At 45.8% G+C, this 21,494-nt stretch overlaps 1 protein-coding gene across 3 annotated transcripts; it reads right to left on the bottom strand.

The window, feature by feature from the left end:
- Positions 1 to 207: 207 nt before the first annotated feature.
- Positions 208 to 10,280, bottom strand: PRR7 (proline rich 7, synaptic). 3 transcript variants are annotated; one of them, XM_026726341.2, is made up of 3 exons: positions 10,005 to 10,280; positions 1,563 to 2,534; positions 208 to 944 (listed from the first exon to the last, which is right to left on the bottom strand). In XM_026726341.2, exons 2-3 carry the CDS (start codon positions 1,879 to 1,881, stop codon positions 556 to 558), a joined length of 708 nt encoding a protein of 235 aa, XP_026582126.1. In that variant the 5' UTR covers positions 1,882 to 2,534; positions 10,005 to 10,280; the 3' UTR covers positions 208 to 555. The 3 variants fall into 3 exon arrangements, with proteins under 3 accessions (XP_026582126.1, XP_026582138.1, XP_087780300.1); XM_026726353.2 differs by having other exon boundaries at positions 1,563 to 1,786; XM_087924174.1 differs by lacking the exon at positions 10,005 to 10,280 and adding an exon at positions 4,673 to 4,711 and having other exon boundaries at positions 1,563 to 4,380.
- Positions 10,281 to 21,494: the final 11,214 nt, after the last annotated feature.

Genomic DNA, 21,494 nt, shown 5'->3' with positions numbered 1-21,494 from the left:
AAACATCTGTCGAATGAAGGTAAAGAAGGCACCACTAGGGGGCGCTGGTAGTAAAGGAATGCTGCCCTGGAACAGGCTGTCCCAATGGCTGCTGTGTCTTTTTGGGTGGGCTTGCTTCAACTTTGTGCCACTGTACATGTGGATTGCTTTAAAGGGAAAAACCACATCCGCCTTTCTTGTGCACAGACTCAAGCAGCCAATACCAGGTTTGTAATAAATCAGGTTCCACAAACTTTATTGTTGTCAAAATGTAACAAACAAAAGATCGTTTTAACAAAGTTTAGGCCAAGCCAGTTTAGGCCAACCCCTTACAGTCAGCACCAACAGAGCCAGTAGTGGGCCCAGAGAAAGGGAAGTGGGTGAGATGGGGAGACCAGCCCCGATCTCGCCCTGGCCAAAGAGGTCAGTTGCAATGGGGATCTTTGTGAAGGCTGCGGCCCAGGCGTGTCTGGAAGGCTTGCACTACAGGGCCTTGGTGGCCCCCACAGGCCAAGGGAAGAGGCTGCTCAGATCCATGCAGCAACCAGCGTCCCTCATAGGTTGCCATGTGGCACGCTACACTGCCGTAGTCCTGCCAAACAAAGGCATTGAGACGGGCAGATGCCAGGGCCTGGGCTCGTAGCTGTCTCTGGTGCTGAGTTCAGAGTCTGTCCAGCTTGGGAAGAGATGCTGTGAGTGCTCAGACTCCAAGTAGAGGTTGGTGCAGGTGGGACCCTGCCCGGCTGAGCTTGGCAGGTGGAGGGCTGAGCCGTAGCCCCGGTCCAGGAAAAGGGGCTTATAGCTGGGCGGCTGCTCCTGCTTCTCTGGCTGCTCGTGGCTCAGGAAGGGGGCGTTGATCTTGCGATACAAGCCACGCGTGTCTGTCAGGACTTCGCTGTACGGGGGTGGCGGCTCAGCCATCAGCACTGCTTCCTCGTAGCAAGGAGGCTTAGATGGGTCTGGTTCTGCAAGCAAAAGGATCGCAGCCATTTGAGTGGAAGCAACAGTTGCATTGGTCACAACACTCCCACAATGCCCACTGACTGAGATTCCAGTCCTAAGTTCTCTCTCTCTCTCTCTAGCAATACTGGATGAAGTAGGAACAATGGCGGGAGGAAGATTTCCCCTTCCTTTCCTTCAACTTTCTTATAGCCAGGTCCTCTTAGATTTGAGGTGCTGGGGGAGGATTAGGAGTTCCCTATCCACCTTTCCTCTTCAAGAAGCATCTTCACACATAGGGCATCATGAAACTGGTAGAACCCTTTGAACTATCTGAGAGTCCCTCCCATTCCGTAAGAAAGGAACTGAAATTAGGCGGAGTATGGAAGACTAAGCCTTTGAAGACTTAACATCTCTCAACTACAAAAGACAAGTATGGCTAACTGATCTAAATGGACCCTTTCCTTACGGGTTTTAAGCCAGCAGCATAAAACCCGTGTATTGCACCGACTGAGGATTACATGCCTTCAAGTCAGGGTCAGCTCTTCCTGGTCTCCCACTGAAACTGGCAAGCCCCCCCTCCCGGCTTTTCACCCCTTAAGAAGCAGCCACAAGTCATCACAAGGGCCTCTTTTGGCTCTTACCATGCCTACAGCTCCAAGGCCTCGGGGGTGGAAGGTGGTGAGGGTGGTGGGGCTCAATGCGGAGTCGGTGGGGCACCGGAATGCCTGGTGGGCTTCTGATATAACCTCCCCCATAGGCAGGGCTCCCGTAGCCCTCATAATGCAAGGGCTCCATTTCCAATGTGCGCAGGTGCTGCTCCCGCAGCCGCTCCTCCTGCCTCCGTTTCATGCGGCGTCGCAGATAGCTGCAGAAGCAACATAGCAACACAATGAGCCCCCAGATAAGCCAAAAGCCAGCAAAGCAGGTGAGGAAGGTGTAGGTGCCGTGGGACATCACCATCTTTACTCCGGGAATTAGGGTAGGGCCTCAGAGATTTCTCTTGACAGGCTCTGAATTTAAAGTCCTTCTCAGATTCCAGCTTGGAGGGGAATGAAGGAGATCCCACTTTCTCCCACCTCTTCTGCAAAGAGGCAAGGAAAGCTTTACTTCTGCAGGCGAAATTGTCTCTGCCTTCCTTGCAACCTATTCATGCCGATGGGGCCACAAGTGTCCCTCAGTCCCCTTGGCCTGCACTACGGCACAAACTGGAAATCCAAGTGCTCCTGTTGGCCCTTCTTCAGTCTGGGATGGTGCTGGTGGGAGCCGATGTCTGCGTGCTGCCACACTTTTCAGTCAACAGTCTTCTGTAAGCCCTTGGCAGTTCCAGCCATGGAAATGGTTCTCTTCAGATGCGAAGATGAACTCTTGAGCCTTTCACAAACAAGAAGTAGAAGAAGTAGAAGAAGGAGTTCTTGCCCCCAAAGGAGCCCGATGGAGGAAAGGAGAATGCTGGGAAGGTTCGCGGACACGACCTTTGCTCTTTTCTTCAACTGCCCAAGTTCTTGGATACTTGGGTTGGCATGACCAGTAACACCAGCACCCAGCCCAACTTCTTCCCATTGCTAGGTTAGGGCTTTGGGGAACCGATGGCAGTGCTGATGGGAACGCTTTCTCTGTAAACAGACAGACAATGCTGGTCAGTGTAAGAGAGATAGGCAAGTTTTACATTTGCAGAGCCTCTACTAGATTTGCTACCGCTTTCCTAGTGAGCAATTCAGCCTAAGTTCACAGAAGGAAGCCCAACTGTGCCAGGGTCCAAACACCCACTTTCCCAAAACAAGAATATATTACAGCAGGGGTGACATTCTGCAGTTACTGTATGTGGTTTTCTTGATTCTGGATTATTCTAGTGTGTGAATTCATCTGCTGCACATCGTTTACAACATACCGTAGAGCATCGTGTGAACCCAACCACTGCAGTTTATTCAAACAATAAGTTAAAACCATGTATTTTCTGCATTTTCAAGCAGATACGGGGAAGAATGGAAAGCTGCTTGCTCAACTGAACAGAGGCACTTAGTTCAGTCACTGTCTTCCTCACCTAAAGCAGCCCTAGGAAGTTAAGTCAGCCTTGCTCAAATCCGCAACCCAATTCTATGCCGCCACTATATGCCCATTGTCATCTGTGTTCATACAAGAGTCTTGGATACCTTGTGGTCTTCCACCCGGGTCCCACTGCTACAACTAATTGCACCAAGATGATGAGTATCAGGGAGAATGTGAGCTAAACTCTCTGGCATGCAAGGACCCAGGTTGAGAAAAGGGGCTTCAAAAAATTATGAAACTATCTACATTTCTATGGGCAAAGCTATGAGCTTTTTATGAGCACGAAAATGCTGCCTCACCTCTCCTGACGGCATTGGCAGCCAGCTCCTTTGCTCACCAACAACCTTCTACCCACACACTTCACAGCTTCACCCTCAAAGCCTGGCTGCCACATGGTATGTAAGCCTAAATTGCCAAGATTTATTCAGTGTACTATTCCTACACCCAAGTGGGAATATTAGTGCTATTTGTGGCTTGGTAACACAGGCGTTAAAAAGGATTTGGACACTTTCATTAGGAAGAACCCCCACAAGTGTTAGCATTGCCATTCAGCTCATGTTCTTTTCCTTCTTGTCCTGAGAACTGCTCAGAACTAAGCTGTTATACTTCCAGCCAAATATACATATTTTAAAGAATATTTTGGAAAAAGACATTCTCAGCCCATATTTTCAGGAGCACATGTGAAGTACGAATAGAAGATTTCTCTAGCACTTCTTCAGGAAACAACCTACTGGCTTTTCATGGTCTGATAAAAACAGTGCTACCCTAGGACTTGGTCTAGTGTGGGGTGGATGATATGGCTAGGTGTCCTGAAAATCATACTCAAAGGATGCTCATTAACAGTTTTGCATCAACAGGAGGAAAATATCAAGTGGAGTGCCACAAGGGTTAATCACTTCAACATGTTTCTTCATTACTTGGAGGAGGTAAAGGAAATGCTTATTAAATTTACAGGGAATTAAATTAAGAGGGAAAACAAAAATCCTAGAATTTTTATACTGTTAGGTTAAAGAAAGTCAAATAGACTGGAAAGTCAAAGAATGGAATTTAATGAAGACAAATGAAAAGTTACCTCTTAGGAAGTAGGAATCAAAAACATGGGTGGTGTCAAATGGGCAATTCCTAACATGGCAATAGGCCCTGTGAAAAAATACTTTAGAGTAATAATTGACTGAGGAAGAGTCAGTATTCTCAAGAAGGTACAACAAAAGGCAAACGAAGTTTTAGGTTGCAAAAACAGATGTACGGTTTCCATATTTTAAGAAGTAATAATTCCACTTTGCATTTATCAAACCCCATCTCAAGTAATAAATGTCTCATGTTCGGGGCATCACATTTTAAGAAGGATTCAGACAAAGTAGGACAGGTTTAGCAAAAGGCAATAAAGATGAAAAAGGGAGCAGAAATGATGACCTATGATAAGACTGAAGGAACTGAGTCTTGACAGAAGGCAGGAGGTAGGTTATGGTAGCAGTCTTCAAATATCTGAAAGAACATCATTCAGTGGTTCACAACCTATTCATTATTACTCCAGAGTGCAGTACTTGGCATAAAGGATTAAGATACAAGAAGACATATTCCAATATTTTCCAATGATAGGGAAAACTTCCAAGTAGTAAGAAGAGTTTAATAGTGGTAACCAGTTACCAAAGGATCTTCCCAAAAGAGGTTAAGCAGTAGTGTATGGGAATGCTTTCATTGGGACTCTTGCACTGAGCAAAGGGCTGAACATTATGATCTAAATCAGGGATGTCCAACCGTGGCAACTTTAAGACTTGTGGACTTCAACTCCCAGAATTCCTCAGCCAGCAAAGCTGGGAGTTGAAGTCCACAAGTCTTAAAGTTGCCAAGGTTGGACACCCCTAATCTAAATGGACCCTTTCAACTCTATGATTTTAGTTTTAGAATCTCTCAGGCACATGCTTCTTCACTGTTTTCCTAACTAGCACCCTCTAGATCAGGGGTGTCAAACTGGATTTATTTGAGGGTCGGATCAGCATGTACTTCTCCTCTGTGGGTTGGCCATGGGGGAGAGACAGGATCCTGTCAGCCAAAATGGGGGGGGGGGAGGCGGCTGAGTGTGCCCCCCCGTGCCACATTTTGACCAGCAAAGTGCTGCAGGAGGCCATCTGGGCCAAAAACGGGCCACGGGGGGGCAGTGTTTGCATGCACCCGTCCCGCCCCATTTTGGCTGCTTGAGGCACCGTGGGCTGCCCTTTGCTATTTCCAGGCTGGTCCCAGAGGCCAGATTTAAGGACCCCACGGGCCAAATCTGGCCTGCGGGCCTTGAGTTGACACCCCTGCTCTAGATGTATTAATACTACAAGTGATAGGATGCCTTTCAATATTTTTAATAGGCACAACATTTACTACAGAATTAGGTGATTATCTCATCTTAAAACTGTATTACATGGTTTAATAATGCAAACCAATAGCACAATTAAGTGCATAAATTTTGAAAATGCCCTTATGTGAGAGCTGTTTATATAATAGCTTTTGACAGCTTAAAAAAACCTAAGCCAATTAAAAATTAATACTACCAAATTCAATTACAAAAATTAGTTAAAGCCTTTGCAGAAATTCTACCTGTGTGGAAACCTCTTTCAGGTTAAAATCAGCTCCACCTCTGTTGAAGTCCACAGTCTACCTGTGGGCGGGGTTAGAAACAAATGCATGTGAAGTTCTGACTCCAAGGCTTTGGAGTTAAACAGAAGGGGATAAAATTTGGAAAGTGCCCAAAGATCCACATTAGGAAGTTAATCCAAGATCTCACACAATCTTTAGGCCATAGTTTCCCTATTTGAGACAATCCAACAAATTCTAAAAATAGATCCAAATAGATTTTCTACCTGTTGATAAGCTATAAAAATCCAGAAAGATTCTGAATGCCAATCCATCCAAATTTTTGTATCTACAAAAGTCAAAAGGGTGACTATAGAACATCCATAAGCAAAACTGAATGCAATGCGTTCTAGAGGCGTATTGCAAAAAAAAAAAAATCTAGCTTCTTCTGCCTCTTTTAATCACAGTTACATGGAAGCATTAAAAAGATCAATCATATCAAAAGAGAACTATTCCCTTACCCCAAACTTTATTACCACTGAGGTTAAACTATTGCATCCCCAAATCTTCAGAACCCAAATTAATCCACAAAATAGAAAATGCGAACTGCCTTCAGCACGTCATTTTTGTCTACTGTACTTCATTTTTGCCTATGCCCCCATGGCTCACAAACACAATTTTAAATTGATTAATCAAGATTTCAGAAATTGTTATTTAAAATTAAAGTGCAGTTTGTGATGAGCAATTTAAGAACAGCTTCACTAATTCAGACCTCTCCAAATATATTGGGATAGCATCTTCTAGAATTCCCTACCAACACACTTAATGTTTTTACATTTTAAGCAGAACACAGAACAGTTTCTTTCCCAGCAAATTCTTAAATGTCAACATTTCTTGGACTTAAACAGTATCTTGTATCATTTTGAATTCTATGTTCTGCTAACTATGATTCTCCAATGATTAGTTTCAACATGTTATTTTCATTTTTACAATGCACTGGAGCAAAGTATTAAACTTTCATCTTGCCTTCAGCAAATGTTACTGCCCAATAACATTTAACTCGTCAAGACAGCAGATAGAATTGGATAGATAGGTAGAGAACAGATGGACAAACATTCCTGTTTTATACAGCAGATGTGCAGCCAATTGAACATTTTGATGTTCTTTGTCAAAAACTCTGAATTGTTCTTTGCTTTATCTTATCTAAATCTTGGTCTGGCATACTGCTCTGGTTACCACGGTTTTGGGGAAAAGTATAGAGCTTCAGTCACATCCTAAGTACAGAATGTCAAGAACTGAAACAAAGACGAGATGTTAATATCAGAAAAAACTTCTTTCTATGACCATATTCGATCTTTATAAAAAGTTAAAGACCTTACAGTATAAGATTGTTTTGAACATTCTCCTCTAGTATATGGGGTCAGGACAATCCCAATTAAAACAGACTAGAAGAACATAAAATATACAGGCACAGATAGGGGAGAAAATATGGTGTGACATCGTAATTGTATCATAGACATCATTGAAAAAGTACAGTGACAAATTGGAACAAGTCCAAAGGAGGCTAAAGGTCTGAAAACAAAGCCCAATAAAGAACAGTAGGTTTGGAATAGGTTTAGCCTACAGAAGAAGAGACATGTGTGAGAAGATATGACAACAATACACAACTACCTGAGGAGTTGAAAGACTGTACTAATTGTCTAATGCTCCAAAGGACAGAACCAATGGGTTAAAACTACTGGGAGCCATATCAGGCTAGACATCAGGAAGAATTGTGTATGAACTGTCAGTCAGTGGAACAGGCTGCCACATGAACTGTGGAATTCTCCTTCATGGAAGGCCTTGAAATATATGCTGAGTGGTCATGTGTCTAATTGATCTTGCACTTAGAAGGGCACTGATTTAATTGGCCTTTGTAGTATCTTCCACACAAAAAATGCAATTAGAGATGCCATAAAGCATTGGTCACTGTAGGATAAAAGATTTGGTGAATTTTTAGTGGACTCGGGATTATACTATGATAATTCTATGGGTGCATAAATAAGGCAGTTGTGCATGATGTCATGAGCATGAAAGCTTTTCCAAAACAATGCCAGCTGCTTTTATATTTTACTGAATTTGGGAGTTCAGAAAAGTAGCAGAAATATTGCTGCCAACAGAAAAGGCTAGAAAAGCTAAATTTAACTGATATTTAGATACAGTAGTACATATTATACACATGTTAATTCTTCAGGCATGCGTTTTTTTAAAACCAGTCTGTTATTATCGTTCTGTGTTGTGTATGAGAAAAAGAAACTAACAGGATTTGCGCAAAACCAAGAATTCAGTACCTCTCCTTGTACCCACTCCCAAATAAAGGGGACGCCTGTACTGGGCGCTGCAGATTCCAGCACCAAATCATGACCATAAATGTCAATGCTTTAGCTACATTTTGGCACAGGTTTTTCCTCAGCATGAATCTGGCCTAATGCAAGGCTGGTATCAATGGGAAGCAATAGAAAATGGCTGTGGCTGGTGGGGGGAGTTAAAAGCAGTGCATCAAAAGACTGGTCTACCTGAATATCTATGCCTCAAAACACAGACGGCTTAGGGAGAGATAAGACCACCATCAATCCAGCCAGAACAGAGGCTTCTGACCTACAGCTGGAGCTTCTGGTGACTCTTGATAAGGGAACTTCCTTTCTTCTCCTTTGTGTGCCCGCTTGACTCTTTAGCTTCTGACATAGGGTCAGACTGGAATGCTGGTTTTGGAGATAAAAGTGCCTTACAGCTCATTTCTGGGCTGCCTTAATGCAGTTATCTTGAATCCTCAATCCCTGCTCCAGAGTCTTCTTGTGGCTTACTCTCGCATATTAGCTTTGTTCATCCAAGCCTGTCTTTCTAACCGTGCTTGTGTGCAAGCGAGGAAATGAGATTTTTTTTTTCCTGGATTGGGGAGTAGGGAGTAAAGGATAGATTTGTGGACATCTAGACAAGACGGGGAACTAACTACCCCTCACTCTTACTTCAGAGACTAGCGGAGAATAATTTAAATTATCCCTTCTAAGACCTGCAACAGTGGTGAAATCCTTGCCTTGGATTTGGCAAGGATTCAGACTCAAGCTAAAAACTCAGGCGAAAGATGCTGTTTTTCAACCTCGCCACTGTCGCATACATAGACAATTAAAGTCTCCTTCAAGTCAGGCTCGATTCCCAGTGACTTCAGGGAGACAACCACGTAGGCATCATGTACAGGATTGATTTAAGAACTAAGTCATGCTGCCTGAGAAGGAAAGGAGCCAAACCTCATTCCTGGATCCGTTCCCTCAATTATGTAGTAGTGCAGCCCTGGAAGTTAAAGGTGTTTGCACACAGAGGCGTTTTTTTTTTTTCTCTTTCATTACTTTCCATACACCTGGAGCCAGCCCAGAACAAATGGCTCATAACAAAAGCTAAACCTGGAATGGCAGGTTGAGCGGAAAAAGACTACATGCTATTTTAAGAGGAATTAAAGATCCATAGCTTGGTATGGATACTGTATACAGAAATGGGTCTTGATGAAAGAAGCGTGAGGGTTGAGAAGAGCCAGGCCCCTCAGTGTGGTTAATCTCTCCTAGTAAAAAAGGGATACAATGGGCATTCTCCTCTCCCACCTCCAATTCCCCAAACATCTTTTCTACTAACTTTGAGCTCTCCCTAAACACAGCGTTTGGATATTCATGACTGGAGAAGATACAGCTAGGAAAACCTCTTGGCCTCCATTCAGAGAAGGCAACTGGATGTAAGGAAGGCTCCTCCACCTCCCGCCTGCATTTCCACCAACCCCCCTGATCTGTGATGCATAGAGACCAGCTCTTCGAAGAGCGGTTCAGTTTACTGTTGTGCCGGTGTCACCCACGCTTTAAAACTTCCCCCCACCCCACCTCTTAGCTGCCCGAGACACACCGATCCTAGACTTCTTGCGCCCCGAAGAAGCCACATTTGCGCGTACATCCCCACCACACACACACGCGCGCAACACACACACACACGAAACGCAGAGCCGAAGCGCGCGCTCCCACAAGCAAACGAGAACGCGCCGAGCTTCTCTCTGCTGCCTCCCCTCCCCCGTTGAGTTCCTCCCCCATATATTGCCGGTCGCCACCTGGCAAGTCCATTGCCAGCCACGGGAAAAGGGATGCCACGTTCCCAGGCCGTGCCAAGCTCCCAGGTGCCCAAACACCAGGAGGCGACGAATCTCTAATCCCAGATGATGGTCCCAGTCGCCTGACTCCGGGTGGGAGGTTGCGGGGGTGGGGGGGAGAGAGAGGCAGGACAAACGCTCCTAAAGGCTGACACGTTTAAGGTGCACCGGCACGTGAAGAGCGGAGGGGAGCCTCGGGGAAGGGTGGAGGGACAAGAGGGGGGAGCAGGGGCGCAGAGCCCTAGGAGGACGGACCCCGCCGCGCTTCCACCACCTTTCCCGTACGGAACAAGGTCGTTCTCCTCCTCCTCACCGTTTCTTCCAGCGCCGAAATCAGGGATCGCTCGCAGGAGCCCCATAGCCGGACGGCGGCGGCGCAGCCATCCCTCCCCCGCAACCCCAGGCTTCGGTCCCAGCGCGGCGGGCGCGCAACCTAGCAGGAGATCAGGTAGCGCGGGGGGCCGGCCCGCTGGCCCGCTCTCGCCTTGCCCATGTGGGCCGCCGCCGCCGCTGCCGCCGCAGCCTCCACGCGGGCGGCGCCGGTCTCTCTCTCTTTGTCCTCTGCGCCGCGAGCGCTCACGCGTCTCTCTTTCTTTCTCTGGCTCCTGCCTAGCTCGCTCCCTGCCAGCCCCGCCCACTGGCTCCACCCTCGGCCGCCGCCGCCGCCGCCGCCGCCGGCAGTTTCCAGTCAATTCCTGCCCAGTTCGGAGGGCTTGCGGGGCTTTCCTGGGAAGAGATCCCGCGCCCCCCAACCACCTTTGGTAGAGAGAGGCGGGCGAGGCGTCGAGCCGAGAGATCCACCTGGAAGACACCCCCGCACACACACACACACACACACACACACACACACACACACACCAGCCCTCGCTGCCACGGCGCGATCCCGGGAGGCTCCTGATCGGAGTTTCCTGCCTAAATCCGCTTGGCTCCCTGAGGATCGTTTTCCACACACCCCGATCCGGGCGGGCCTCTCGTTTAGTCAACGTCACGAATGCGCCCCCCCTCGCCCCCCTTGACACTGGGTAGCACGCCAGGGAAGCGGGGAAAGGGTGGGGATGGGGGGGGCGCGCCACGGCGGAAAAGGCCTCCGGCGATAATCCACGTGGCTCGATTTCAGCCCCCACAAAGAAATCCGGGCCCGCTTTCCCTCCCCGTTTTCCGAGCCGAGAATCGTGCCTGGAATGGAGGTCTTGATTCATAGCCGCCTTCTCCCCCCCCACCCCCCTCCTTCCTCCCCCCCTCTCCAGCTCCGCCACCCTACACACAGACGCAGAATGAGAGCTATTCCTAGACTCTTGTGTCGCTAAATAGATGAAAGCTGGATGGGGGCGTGGGGGGGGGGAAGCGCTGGAGCTGTGGGGAAGCCCTGTCACCTGAACGGGCATGGCCTCCGGATGAGCCTGCCTGGCATTAGGCTGGTGATCGCGAACTCTTTGAGAGTCTCAGACGGAGGGAAATGATCCTGCCGTAGTTGTAGGTATTGCGATCCTTAAGGAAACCAAGACAGCCCCTTCCATGCACAAGCAAGCTCGGGAGAATCTCTTACCTGTGCTAAAACACAAGCACACATCCGAGAAAAAGTCACCTACACACCCACTTGCCCAAACTGTCCGATAAAGGCCAGCTCTGATTAGTGATCCCACAACACTGACCAGGACAGAGATTATTATCCAGGAGAAAAAAAAGATACAAGGAGGAGGTTGCCTGAAACTCTCTATGGGCGCATGGCACCCAGCGTATTTTGTTAATGATTCCATTTGCTGCTTTGTCATTTGAAAAGCCTTCAGCAACTACCTTTGTGCTACCTGAAGCAGGTATTTCCTAAAAAACTATGAAAGGTGTGGTACTCTTTGTCTCCTTAAAATGGTGTTAAGATCAGTCCCCAGCCACTAAACCTAGTAAAGCCATATTATGCATTTCCTCCCTTTACCCGTTTTCCTTTCAGCGAAACCCAGTGCAAAAGTTGCCTGTCAAAGACAGAATCACTGTAGCAATGGAGCTGCTCTGAAAATGGAAAGGCAGTCCTTGGTCTGGCTTTCCCGCCCTTCCCCTTCAGAGTAGAACAAATAAGGTGTATCTGCCTCACCTGCCTTAGGATGTGCAACAGTTTGGCCTTTATCCAAGGGTATAAATAAGGTGGAACCAGACAGACTGTAGAGTAAGTACAGGTAGTCCTTGTTTAGTGGCTGTTCACAGTTATGATGGTGATTTAAAAAAAAAAGCAAATTTATGGCCGACCCTCACATTTCCAACCTTCACCAGCCTGTAAAACAAAGGAAAGCTGTAGTAAGATCATAAATGCAGCTGTGAAGAGACCACTTCATTTAATGACTAAGTAAAAAAAAGACTAACCTGTAAATGCTTTGAACGGCTTGGTAGCTGCTGGCTGTGGCTCATGAGAGTTGTAATGAACATACTTAGAAGGCCCCAATATATGTAGGGGAGGGTGTGTTAGCCCCTAAAAGACCTCCTTCCTCGGGTCATGCCCTTCCATTGTGATACCCTGAGGAACTGGCCACCCTATGGTTTTATGGCAGGGTGGAGGGAGGAGCCTGTGGCTTCCTCCCCCCCACCCCCATCTATATATTCTCAGCAGAGCTGACAGCTGCCATTCCTGACTGCCGAGAAGGAAGCCCCTTTCTCTGGAATGGCAGTGCTGCCTGCAGGCCTCTCTGTGCTGCTGCCATGGCAACAGAGCCCGAAGAAACATACAAAACTACCCCTCAGTAGTTGCTATTGAAAAGTGTCGTGCTTGCTTGGCAAAGCCTTGGAAAGCGAAGCTATCATGGGCCTGTCGAGATTTAAGGGGGCAGATTATTTTACACCTTAGTACAAGGCAGTTATGAAGCAAAAGCATCGGGGCCTGAAGGAAAGGACAGTGAAGGCCTTTTGAAGGAGTAACAACCACTTGAAGACCAAGAACAGCCAGGCTGCCTGTAACATTTGACTGCTTCCCTGCCACAGTAAATAGCCTTGTGAGAGCTGACCAATGTCTTCATGAGTGTGGTTGATGCACATTGTCCCAAGCTACCACACACTTCTAGGCAGGAACTATACCAATTTGTTAGCCTGAAGGTCCTGGATTTCACCCCCCAGAAGAAATGGAGTTCAGGGCCCAGCTGATCTGTGGCTGAAGATCTGTAACTCCACTGACATTCCTTGACAGTGGGACTCCCTCATATTGATACAGCAACTAAAGTCCCCAACTGCATCAGTGGTCTTCCTACACTCCTGTCTCCCTCTTCGTGCTTGCCTGCATCCTCTTTCTGTTGACACTGGCCCAGCTGCTGCCCTGTGCAACATCCCTCTTGTTTCTCATGTGTTAATGACACGGCTGTTTCCTGACTTGCATCAAAAATATTATTAAAAGTTTCCACTTTTTGTGTTGGAAAGGTAGAGGTCAGCCAATCAGCGGCGTTGCCAATGAATGTTTTGAAAAGCACAGGTCTAGCTGGTTCTTTATGAATCTTTGGAACTAGCCAGTTCTGGGGATGGCTTCCTTTGCCAAATTCAGCCTTCCCAGCAGTATGAATGGCAACTGTGCAACACATGCTTAGGGATGCACGTGGGGAGCCAAATGAAAGAAGAGGGCATACATTCTCCTTCTGTGCCTTCCGATTCAGTGGATAACAGTGCTGACCTATGACACCTTTGTCATAGGCTCCTTTGGTGAATGGGCTGCCTAAGAATCTCAAAAGCCTCATGCAGCATGGGACAGAGCATACAGTTCCTTGCCGTGAGTCAGCTCCTTTGTGTTGTGGGTATTGCCCTCTGTGGAATGCGACCCAGAATAGCGCTTCCTCTGTGTGGGTAGGAACTGAGACTTACTCAGCACTAATCACAAAACACATTATTTTCTTACTGGAATAGCCACTTGTGGATTCCCGTTTTTGAGCAAAAAGTGACTTGCTTCTAGATGACTTTAGCCTTTTTTTTTTTTTTTTTTTTAAATCACATCACTGATAACACTTCAGAAATTCTTACAACATCCAGTAACACGAAACAGCCCAGGGTAACAAAAAATATGTACGTGATAAGTTCTCTACAGTGTCAGCTACTGGAGAGAAAAAAGCATCACATCACCCTTTGAGAAATCCGTCTTTAGGCCCAGTGTTTTCTCCTACTGATTCATGCTTCCCTTCAGATGATGTGGGGGCAGAAGTCTCCTGTCATACTTGAAGCACTTGTGCCTTTGTATACCACTGCTTGTTTTGCATGAGCAGCAAAGCTGATGGTACTTTGAATGGGAGGCCACCTGGACCTGATTACGATTAAAAAGCAACAACAAACACACCCCAGGTCTTCACTTCTACCAGCCTTGCTCCTGCTGAATGGATAGGGGAAGGGAAAGTTGGACTAAGATGCAGGGAGGTAGCAAGTTGAATCTAGATTTTTCTCAAATTGACCGCAGGGCCAATGAAACGATTGGGGCAAGTCTAAGTTCTGTTGATTCAGTAGGTCTACCCTACCCTCAGCATAATTTAAGCCTGGACCTACCCAAGACACGATACCATTTTGAATTGGGGTTGTGGAGCTCTGCTTAGCACTGCAGCGCTTTTGACTGCAACTTTCTCCTGCTTTTTTTTTTTTTTAAAAAAAAATCAGCTTTGCTGCTGGAGACAGGTTAACTGCGTAAACCAAAGCTAGAACTGAGAAAGGGGAGGGAGGATCCAAGAAAAAGTGCTGCTATCAGCCATGTGTGCTGTGCAGGATGAAAAGTGTATCCTAGCAACAGCTGAGAGCATCGCTTTCCCTGGCAAAGGAACCTCCTACAGCTCGTCCCAGGAAAGCAACACATCAGGTTGTTGCAGGGACACAAGGGTAGTACAGCCAAGGTCCAAACAGAAGTCAGAGGGAAGAGAACATCATTTGAGATACCATGAAATGACAAATTATTTCCAGCATTTGGAAGAGTTGACAATAACACGTTGTTCGGTTGTAGAATCGGCATATCTTCATTTTAATCCTCCGAATCGTGACTTCAGTACTTGACCTCATTCCAAGCATGACAATAGAGAAAGTGACTATTCGGCAGTCTCCTGCACAGTGGTTGAACCTATCATAGGTTATCTAGCCAAGCACCGGAAGGTAACATTCTCCAAGTGGGGGGGGGGGCCCTCTCCACAGGCACCCTTTGAATTTGTAGTGGGGGCCCTCTCACTTCATAACAGTCCATCCTGATCCGGAGGTGGGGTAGCATTTCTTCCCGTCGTGTTTATGGAAAATCACAATGGCTCTAAAAATATAGCAAAATGCTTTTGACACATTTGGCACATTCATTCTGGAAGCAGCTTGTTCCAAACTCAATTGTCCAGCATCCTGTTCACTTCGTTTTTGTACCTTCCCAGGAATAGAAAGCGATTTGGCGAGTACCACAACCATGTCGTTTCAGTGATGAGCTATCAACCAAAATGAGGGAACCTACAGGCTCCCCACCACCACCAGTTTAACTCAGAGTATGCACATATTACGTGCATACCTGCTGATGAACATTTCTTTTTTCCATTCCCTTTGGCTTAAGTCCCTTCTACTCTGAGTGTAGAAAGCTGTACATTCGCAGAGTTGCCATCGTTACTATTTCATACTGTAACTGAGATGAGAGTTTATGTTCACACGTTAATTATTGTTCATGGTCTGTATAGGTCAATGCCCCCAATCTTTTGGGCACCAGGGACTTGTTCCCTGGAGAGAGGTTTTTCCCCGGACCGGAGGGGGCTTGGTCTCATGTGCTGCCTGCATCCCACAGATGGGGCTTTGTTTGTTTGCGCAGGCCAGTTGGGGACCCCTAATATAGGTGAATTAGGTAGTGCCTACAGTGACAAGGGCCCATCCATGTTCAAAAAATAAAAATCAAATTAAAAAGAAAAGGGGGTGGGGGTCATTAATTGCATGTTCACTCATGTCTTGAACCAAAATTCAAGAAATATTAAATTGTTGTTACAAGTTCAGAACTAAACATCAGTAACAAATATGATCCTATACTGATATCATATACTGTATATCCAACAGATATATGACAATAAAGCCTAGGGAGAATTATTTATTGGGATAACACAGTTTAGTTCTAGTTCTTTGTTTTCCTCAGTTGGCATCGGTTAAATTAATTTCCTGTAGAATTATAAGTTAGTAGCTAACATAGAATCTGTTGTTTGTAGATTCCTTGCTGGATTCTTTGCATTTTTATGGGTACACTTGGTTAACTATCTTCTGTATTATTTCTCAATATCCTTTGAAATCTTCTGAGCAGGTATTACTTTGAGTGCCACTGTGCTTTTCAAGCTGAGAAAGAAGATATGGAAAACCGTTTTCCATGGTGATAACTGCTGCCTATAAAGACCCATTTGGTCAGTTTACTAAGCTAATGTAAACTATTTACCAGCAAGGCACTTAGATGACTGGCCCACCGCAATGTTTGCAAGAACTTTTACCAGTGATAGGCTTTCTGATCCTAGCATCCCTTCACTGAGAATTGTTTGTAATTTATAACTTGGTTTGTATTAGTTGCCACAACAGTCCTACAGCTGAGAGATGAGATTCTGTTAGACTGAGAAACGACTGGCCAGCTAGGGTATCCTTAACAACGGAACAGAAATGGGTGAATAAGAGAATTGGGGGAGGGAGAGTAAGGATACGTGGGGCACGCTGTGCTTTTTTTGCTTGATGTTCTTGTCTCAAACTGTACCATGTTAAGGATAAACTGAATGGTATCCTACTATATTTTGAAGGTACAAGTTCCTAGGTTAAGTTCTTAATATACTCCCTTGTAAATAAAGTGCAGGGAGGGTAGATTAAATATGTAGAGAACTCTTGCCAGTCAGTACTAATGTATAATATCAAGTACAGTAGAACCTCGGGTCATGAACGCTTCTATCCAAGACTAAATCGGGTGCCGACCCAAAAGTCTGCTAAATGTTTCACTCTGATCACGAACACATCCTTGAGTGGCGATCAAACACAGCCATGGCAATTTCCCTTTCTGTGCCATTTCTTTTTTTCTTTTTTTTTTTGGTCTTACTTCCAGCCATGACCAAATCGGGTTGTGACCGAAGTCCTGGAACAGATCACTGTCGTGACCAGAGGTTCCACTGTAACTGGATTTCTGACACAGTGTTGAATCAGGAAAAAACAGCTTCCTATGTTGAATCTCTTCAGAATATCTGATGCATCATGGTCACTGCAAGTGGCATTCTGAGAAAGATTTGGTAAAGAGTAAGGAGTGATGAAATCAACAGTGCCATTTTATCTTGATTACTAGTTGTAGACAGATGGCCTCTCCCTCCCTCCCAAACCGGCAGGCCAAAGGTTCAAAGCTGGACTCTGGAGTCAGCTCCCCACTGCTGTTGGTTATGCCAATGCTCCATGATAGAGATTATTGAAAGGATTTTTTTTTACCTAAAATGCCCCCTTTTCCTGCTACTGAAAAAAAATAAAATTCTCCTACCTCTGCCTGTTTCTATAGCAACAGTTCCCAAGATAACAAACCACACTTACCAGTCTCCTGAAAAGAAGTGCAAAAAAAGAAAAAAAATGGCCTGGAGGATGTAGCCCACAAGCTCCAGATCATCCCCTGGAAAGCAAAAGGCCAGAAGAGGCGCAATGCATCTTTTATCTCAGCCAACTGTTTGCACTGAGCCTTGGAATGCCCAAGCCACATAGTCTCAGTTTAATGTAATAATGAGCTACCTTTACATGGTCAAGGGTCAGTTGTTTCTTTTTTTTAAAAATCAGCCATGGAAAAACCACAAATTGACAGAATCTGTTACTAATGAAGTTTAGCAAACAGGCAGAGCCATGATATTTGGTTTCCCCTTTTCCTTTTTGTGTTTTTTCTAATGAGGAGTGGGGGAAGGATGATTTCTTATTTTTTCCATCCGATGGTAGATGATAGAGTTGCTATGGTGAGACGGGCCGCTGTATAAATCAAATAGTTATTCTGAATTATGTTAGTGCAATCTTGAGGGCCTCTAGGGATGCTGAAAAGGAAAGTGGGGATTGCACATAATGGGTTTAATGGATCCATTCTCAGGGGACCTTCCTAAAGGAAAAACAGGAGAAATTGAATTTCTAATCCAGTTCTAAGTAGCATTTCTAAGGCCATTTGAGTCCAAGGGGATCAATGCTTTAGCTCCCTGTATCACGAAAGAAATCCCTTTTGACTGAACCCATTTTTGGATTACCTGGTCTGTCATTTGAACAATTGTCAATGAAAAAGCTCAAGCTTTCTAAAGGTACGGCCAAAGCTTATCCTACATAAGGTCAAAGAAGCAACCTTTTGAAGCTCCTGACCTGTCCTTTTATAGCTCCTTCCTCAAATTCTTGCAGTTTGACCCCAGGGTTTGGCCTGGAGAGAGCTCAGTCAAAAGGTGTTTTAGCAGGAGCTTTTTTGAGTGAGAAGGCTATAAACTCTGAACATCTCCTCTTGGATGGTAAAGCAGCCATAAAAAGAAAGACCTTGCTTTGCTACTGCTCGGTTACTAAGCAAGGAAGCCAATCTGGTCCTCATTATTTTCCCCATCATCACTTTTTTTTTTCAACCGCAGGTGGCAGATCTGAAGTCAGTATAAATGAATCCAGAATTCAGCAGACAGCCTTCCACCCCACGTAACTTGTTCTCGGTCGGAGAGGCGGAGCTGTGACTGGGGGTGGGAAAGCTCAGTTGCTATGCGCTTGAGTTGGAAATAGGTTGGAACGAGTGTTGTCCCGTAGCCTCAATTCATCCGGCCTTTACTCCCCGGGGGTGGACGGGGGGGTGGGGGGGAAGACTCCCGGCGATTCCCACCTCGAGGCCTAAACGACCAGGGTATGCGTGCGCCCTTGCGCGCGTGGCGGCATCCCAAACAGGCGCCAAGCCATCCCAAGCGGACTCTCCGCCCCCTCGAGAAACAATAAACTTTAAAAGACAGGAAGCCAGGCAGAGCCAAGGTTATGAAAGACGTCGTTAAGGACAAGGACGTTTCAACAATGGAACAAATGGCCTTTGCGGAGATTGGGAAATTCTCTCCCTGGGGTTATTTCCACGCAGGCCAAGGTGGGGCTGGTTTCTGCGAAAGGCACGTCGGTCGGAAACCTCAGGCTTTGCCAGCCTCAAGTGGGCGGGCGGGACCAGGCGGGAAAGGAAGGCTCTGGAATAACCCGTCCCGAAGTTCCTGAACCAATCCTGGAGCATGGAAAAAGATTATCCCGTGATCCAAGTCTGTTCTTTCTAACTCGTTTTCTTGCCTCCGTTTATATTTTCCCGCCCTTTCCTTTCCTTTGGGTAAGTAAACTGTTCCAAAGGAAAGAAGGGCACGAGTTAGTGGGAGAGGAGGAGGAGGAGGAGGAAGGAGGCTCGCCTGAAGGCTAGGTTTCTTCGCAGGCACGTCGAGCGAAGCGAATTGGTCAGGCGGCGAACCGCTTCGGTTTTATTTTACCCCAGCACCGCCTGGTGGAGATGCTACGAGTCGCATAAGAGCACAGGATGAGCCGAAACTCTCCGGAACCTGGGCGAGCCTCGTGCTGCGCCAATCCCGGTCTATACGGGCTTCCTTCCATTCCAGACACTCCTGTCACTCCCACCCGACAAAGCCAGCCGGTCCCAATCGCAACAACCAACCCTTCCGCGTTGCAAATCGCTGCTTGGCGTGAGACAAGAAACGGGGCCGGGCAGATCGAAATCCCGCGCCCCGATCCTGGAGCGCCGCCTGTTAACTTTCCAGGTTCAACCTACCTTGGCGCCTACAAGGCTCATCATCCTCTCGGAAATGTGGTTGGGAGAAGAAAAAAAAAGAAAAAAGCAACGAGGAAGGTTCGGGATTTGCAGCCTCTTCCTGGAATGGAGAAACCATAAAAGGCCCGAGTTCTCCTTTCCCTGGCCCCAGTCTGCCCGGGGTAGGGCAGCCTCTCATTATGACTTTTAATGGCTCATGATTTCTCGCGTTTCTAAACCTCCGGAGTCGAATGATGCTTGGTGGGAAACGATACAGATGAAAACCACTCTAAAAATATGTTTAAAAAATAAAAGCAAAACAGACACAACCACCTGTTCCCATGAGATAAGAGCAGCTGGCCTAGACAAGTCAATTTTGTGTTAGGTCAGTGGAGATTCTCACTCAAGTCATCCAGGTCATGGTTTTCCCAAAGGAGCTGTTTCTTTTTTTCTTCCAAGAGGCAACTGGACTTTCTGGTTTTTCTTCGAAGACGTTTTACTTCTCATCCAAGAAGCTTCTTCAGCTCTGTCTGGATGGTGGGGAATGGAAGGATTTATACTCCTTGCATACAGCTGGTCATTCGCAAGGAAGCCTGTAAGCCTTTTGAGATGAATAAACAGGACACGATGGATCTACCTGAGTGGGCAGTTTCTTTGAGCACCCCTTCTTTTCCTAGCACTTGCTGCTCTTATTACCTGCCAAAATATGGTCCTGGAAGAAGCAGACAATTTGGGTTTGGTTTTTTTCCTGTTCCTAGACCCCACCCTGTCAACTCCAGCTTTGGTAAATTAATTTGAATGATTCCACATATCCCCAGAATAAGACATTTGTTTGGGGATGCACTCATCAATGTAGGGTGCAAGTGCAAAAAGACAGAGGGGCTGAATTTCTCTCTCTTTATAGCTGTGGCAAGTCCAGTAGGCAGAATCTTTGTACAGTGTGTGCTATCACATGAATTTGTTTTGCATTGCACACATTGCCTCATTAGTGGAGCATGTGGAGATTTTAAAATTGTCAAGCATTTCAGATATGTTTGATCTGAACTCTAAAAGAAAATGAACCACCGTTTAAGCAATATATAGTAAAGGAAATTATGTAGATATATTAAAGTTTTAAGGAGAACATTTCAGTCTCCACCTTTTTCAACTGCTTTGAAATTGGACGCAAAGGTTAATGTGGCATACATGGAACCAAACTCATCACATTCTGCGATACGGAGTTCAGAAAAGAAGTAAAAAAAAAGTAAGCCAAAGAAACTGAAGGCCCGAGGTAAGGGAAAAAGGGATATATAAATCCAATTTATGCCAACACCTTAACCTAGTCAATTACACTACTTCATAGGTTGTGCTTTGTTTTTTAAACTTGCCTCTCTTTGAAGCTCTCATCAACTCCAGAGAACCACAGGTTTTTTTATCAACCTCTTAATGTATGTTTAGTCTTTCATATATTTGTTCTGAAACTCAGTTCTTATTTATTTTCTCTATATGGCCAAACCGTCTCAACTTATTTCTTTCCTACTAGTCACTCATGTCTGTATTCAGCTCCTATTCCTTCTCCATCCCACCTGTTCTTATTTTATCAGGCACACTTCTTTAAATACCCAGTTTCTGCTGCGTTGAATTTTCACGTTTCTCCTGATTTACCCATCCCTCACATCCATATAACAAAGTAGGCAGAACCACACTCTTATATAAGGCCCCTTTGACTTTTTCAACAGACATTTATTCCTTGCCGCAGACCATATGACCACTCCTTTCTGCCACCATTTTAGCAAATCTTAAAGGCTGCCATTTGTACTCAAGTTGAAATCATTTATTCTTATTCATTTATAAAGATTTTGACTTTGCTTCAATCTGACTGGTTCTAAGTGGCATACATTCAGCACTATACACACAAGAACAGTAAAATAATACAAGAAGTATGATAGATGAAATAGTGCCTACACCTACATCATTTATGGCACAGTATCACGTTTGGGCAGTGAAGTCACTGCATTTAATTTCTGAAAGTCTTGGAGTAACCAGAAATGGGACCATCCTTGTCTCAGGGGACAAGCTATTCCATCAAGAGCAAAGCCTTCTCCCCACCCAAAATTGCCTTCTTCTGGATGCCCATTT

Source organism: Pseudonaja textilis, chromosome 2 (genome assembly GCF_049901715.1).
Source record: "Pseudonaja textilis isolate UNSWEBS1 chromosome 2, rPseTex1.2, whole genome shotgun sequence".
NCBI lineage: Eukaryota > Metazoa > Chordata > Lepidosauria > Squamata > Elapidae > Pseudonaja > Pseudonaja textilis.
This window is presented reverse-complemented; position numbering and strand designations above follow the sequence as displayed.

Coding starts and splice junctions, on each gene's coding strand:
- PRR7 (XM_026726341.2), bottom strand. CDS start 1,881: ATGGTGATGTCCCACGGCACCTACACCTTCCTCACCTGCTTTGCTGGC. Junction 945..1,562: donor GCCTTGGAGCTGTAGGCATG/GTAAGAGCCAAA, acceptor TTTTGCTTGCAG/AACCAGACCCATCTAAGCCT.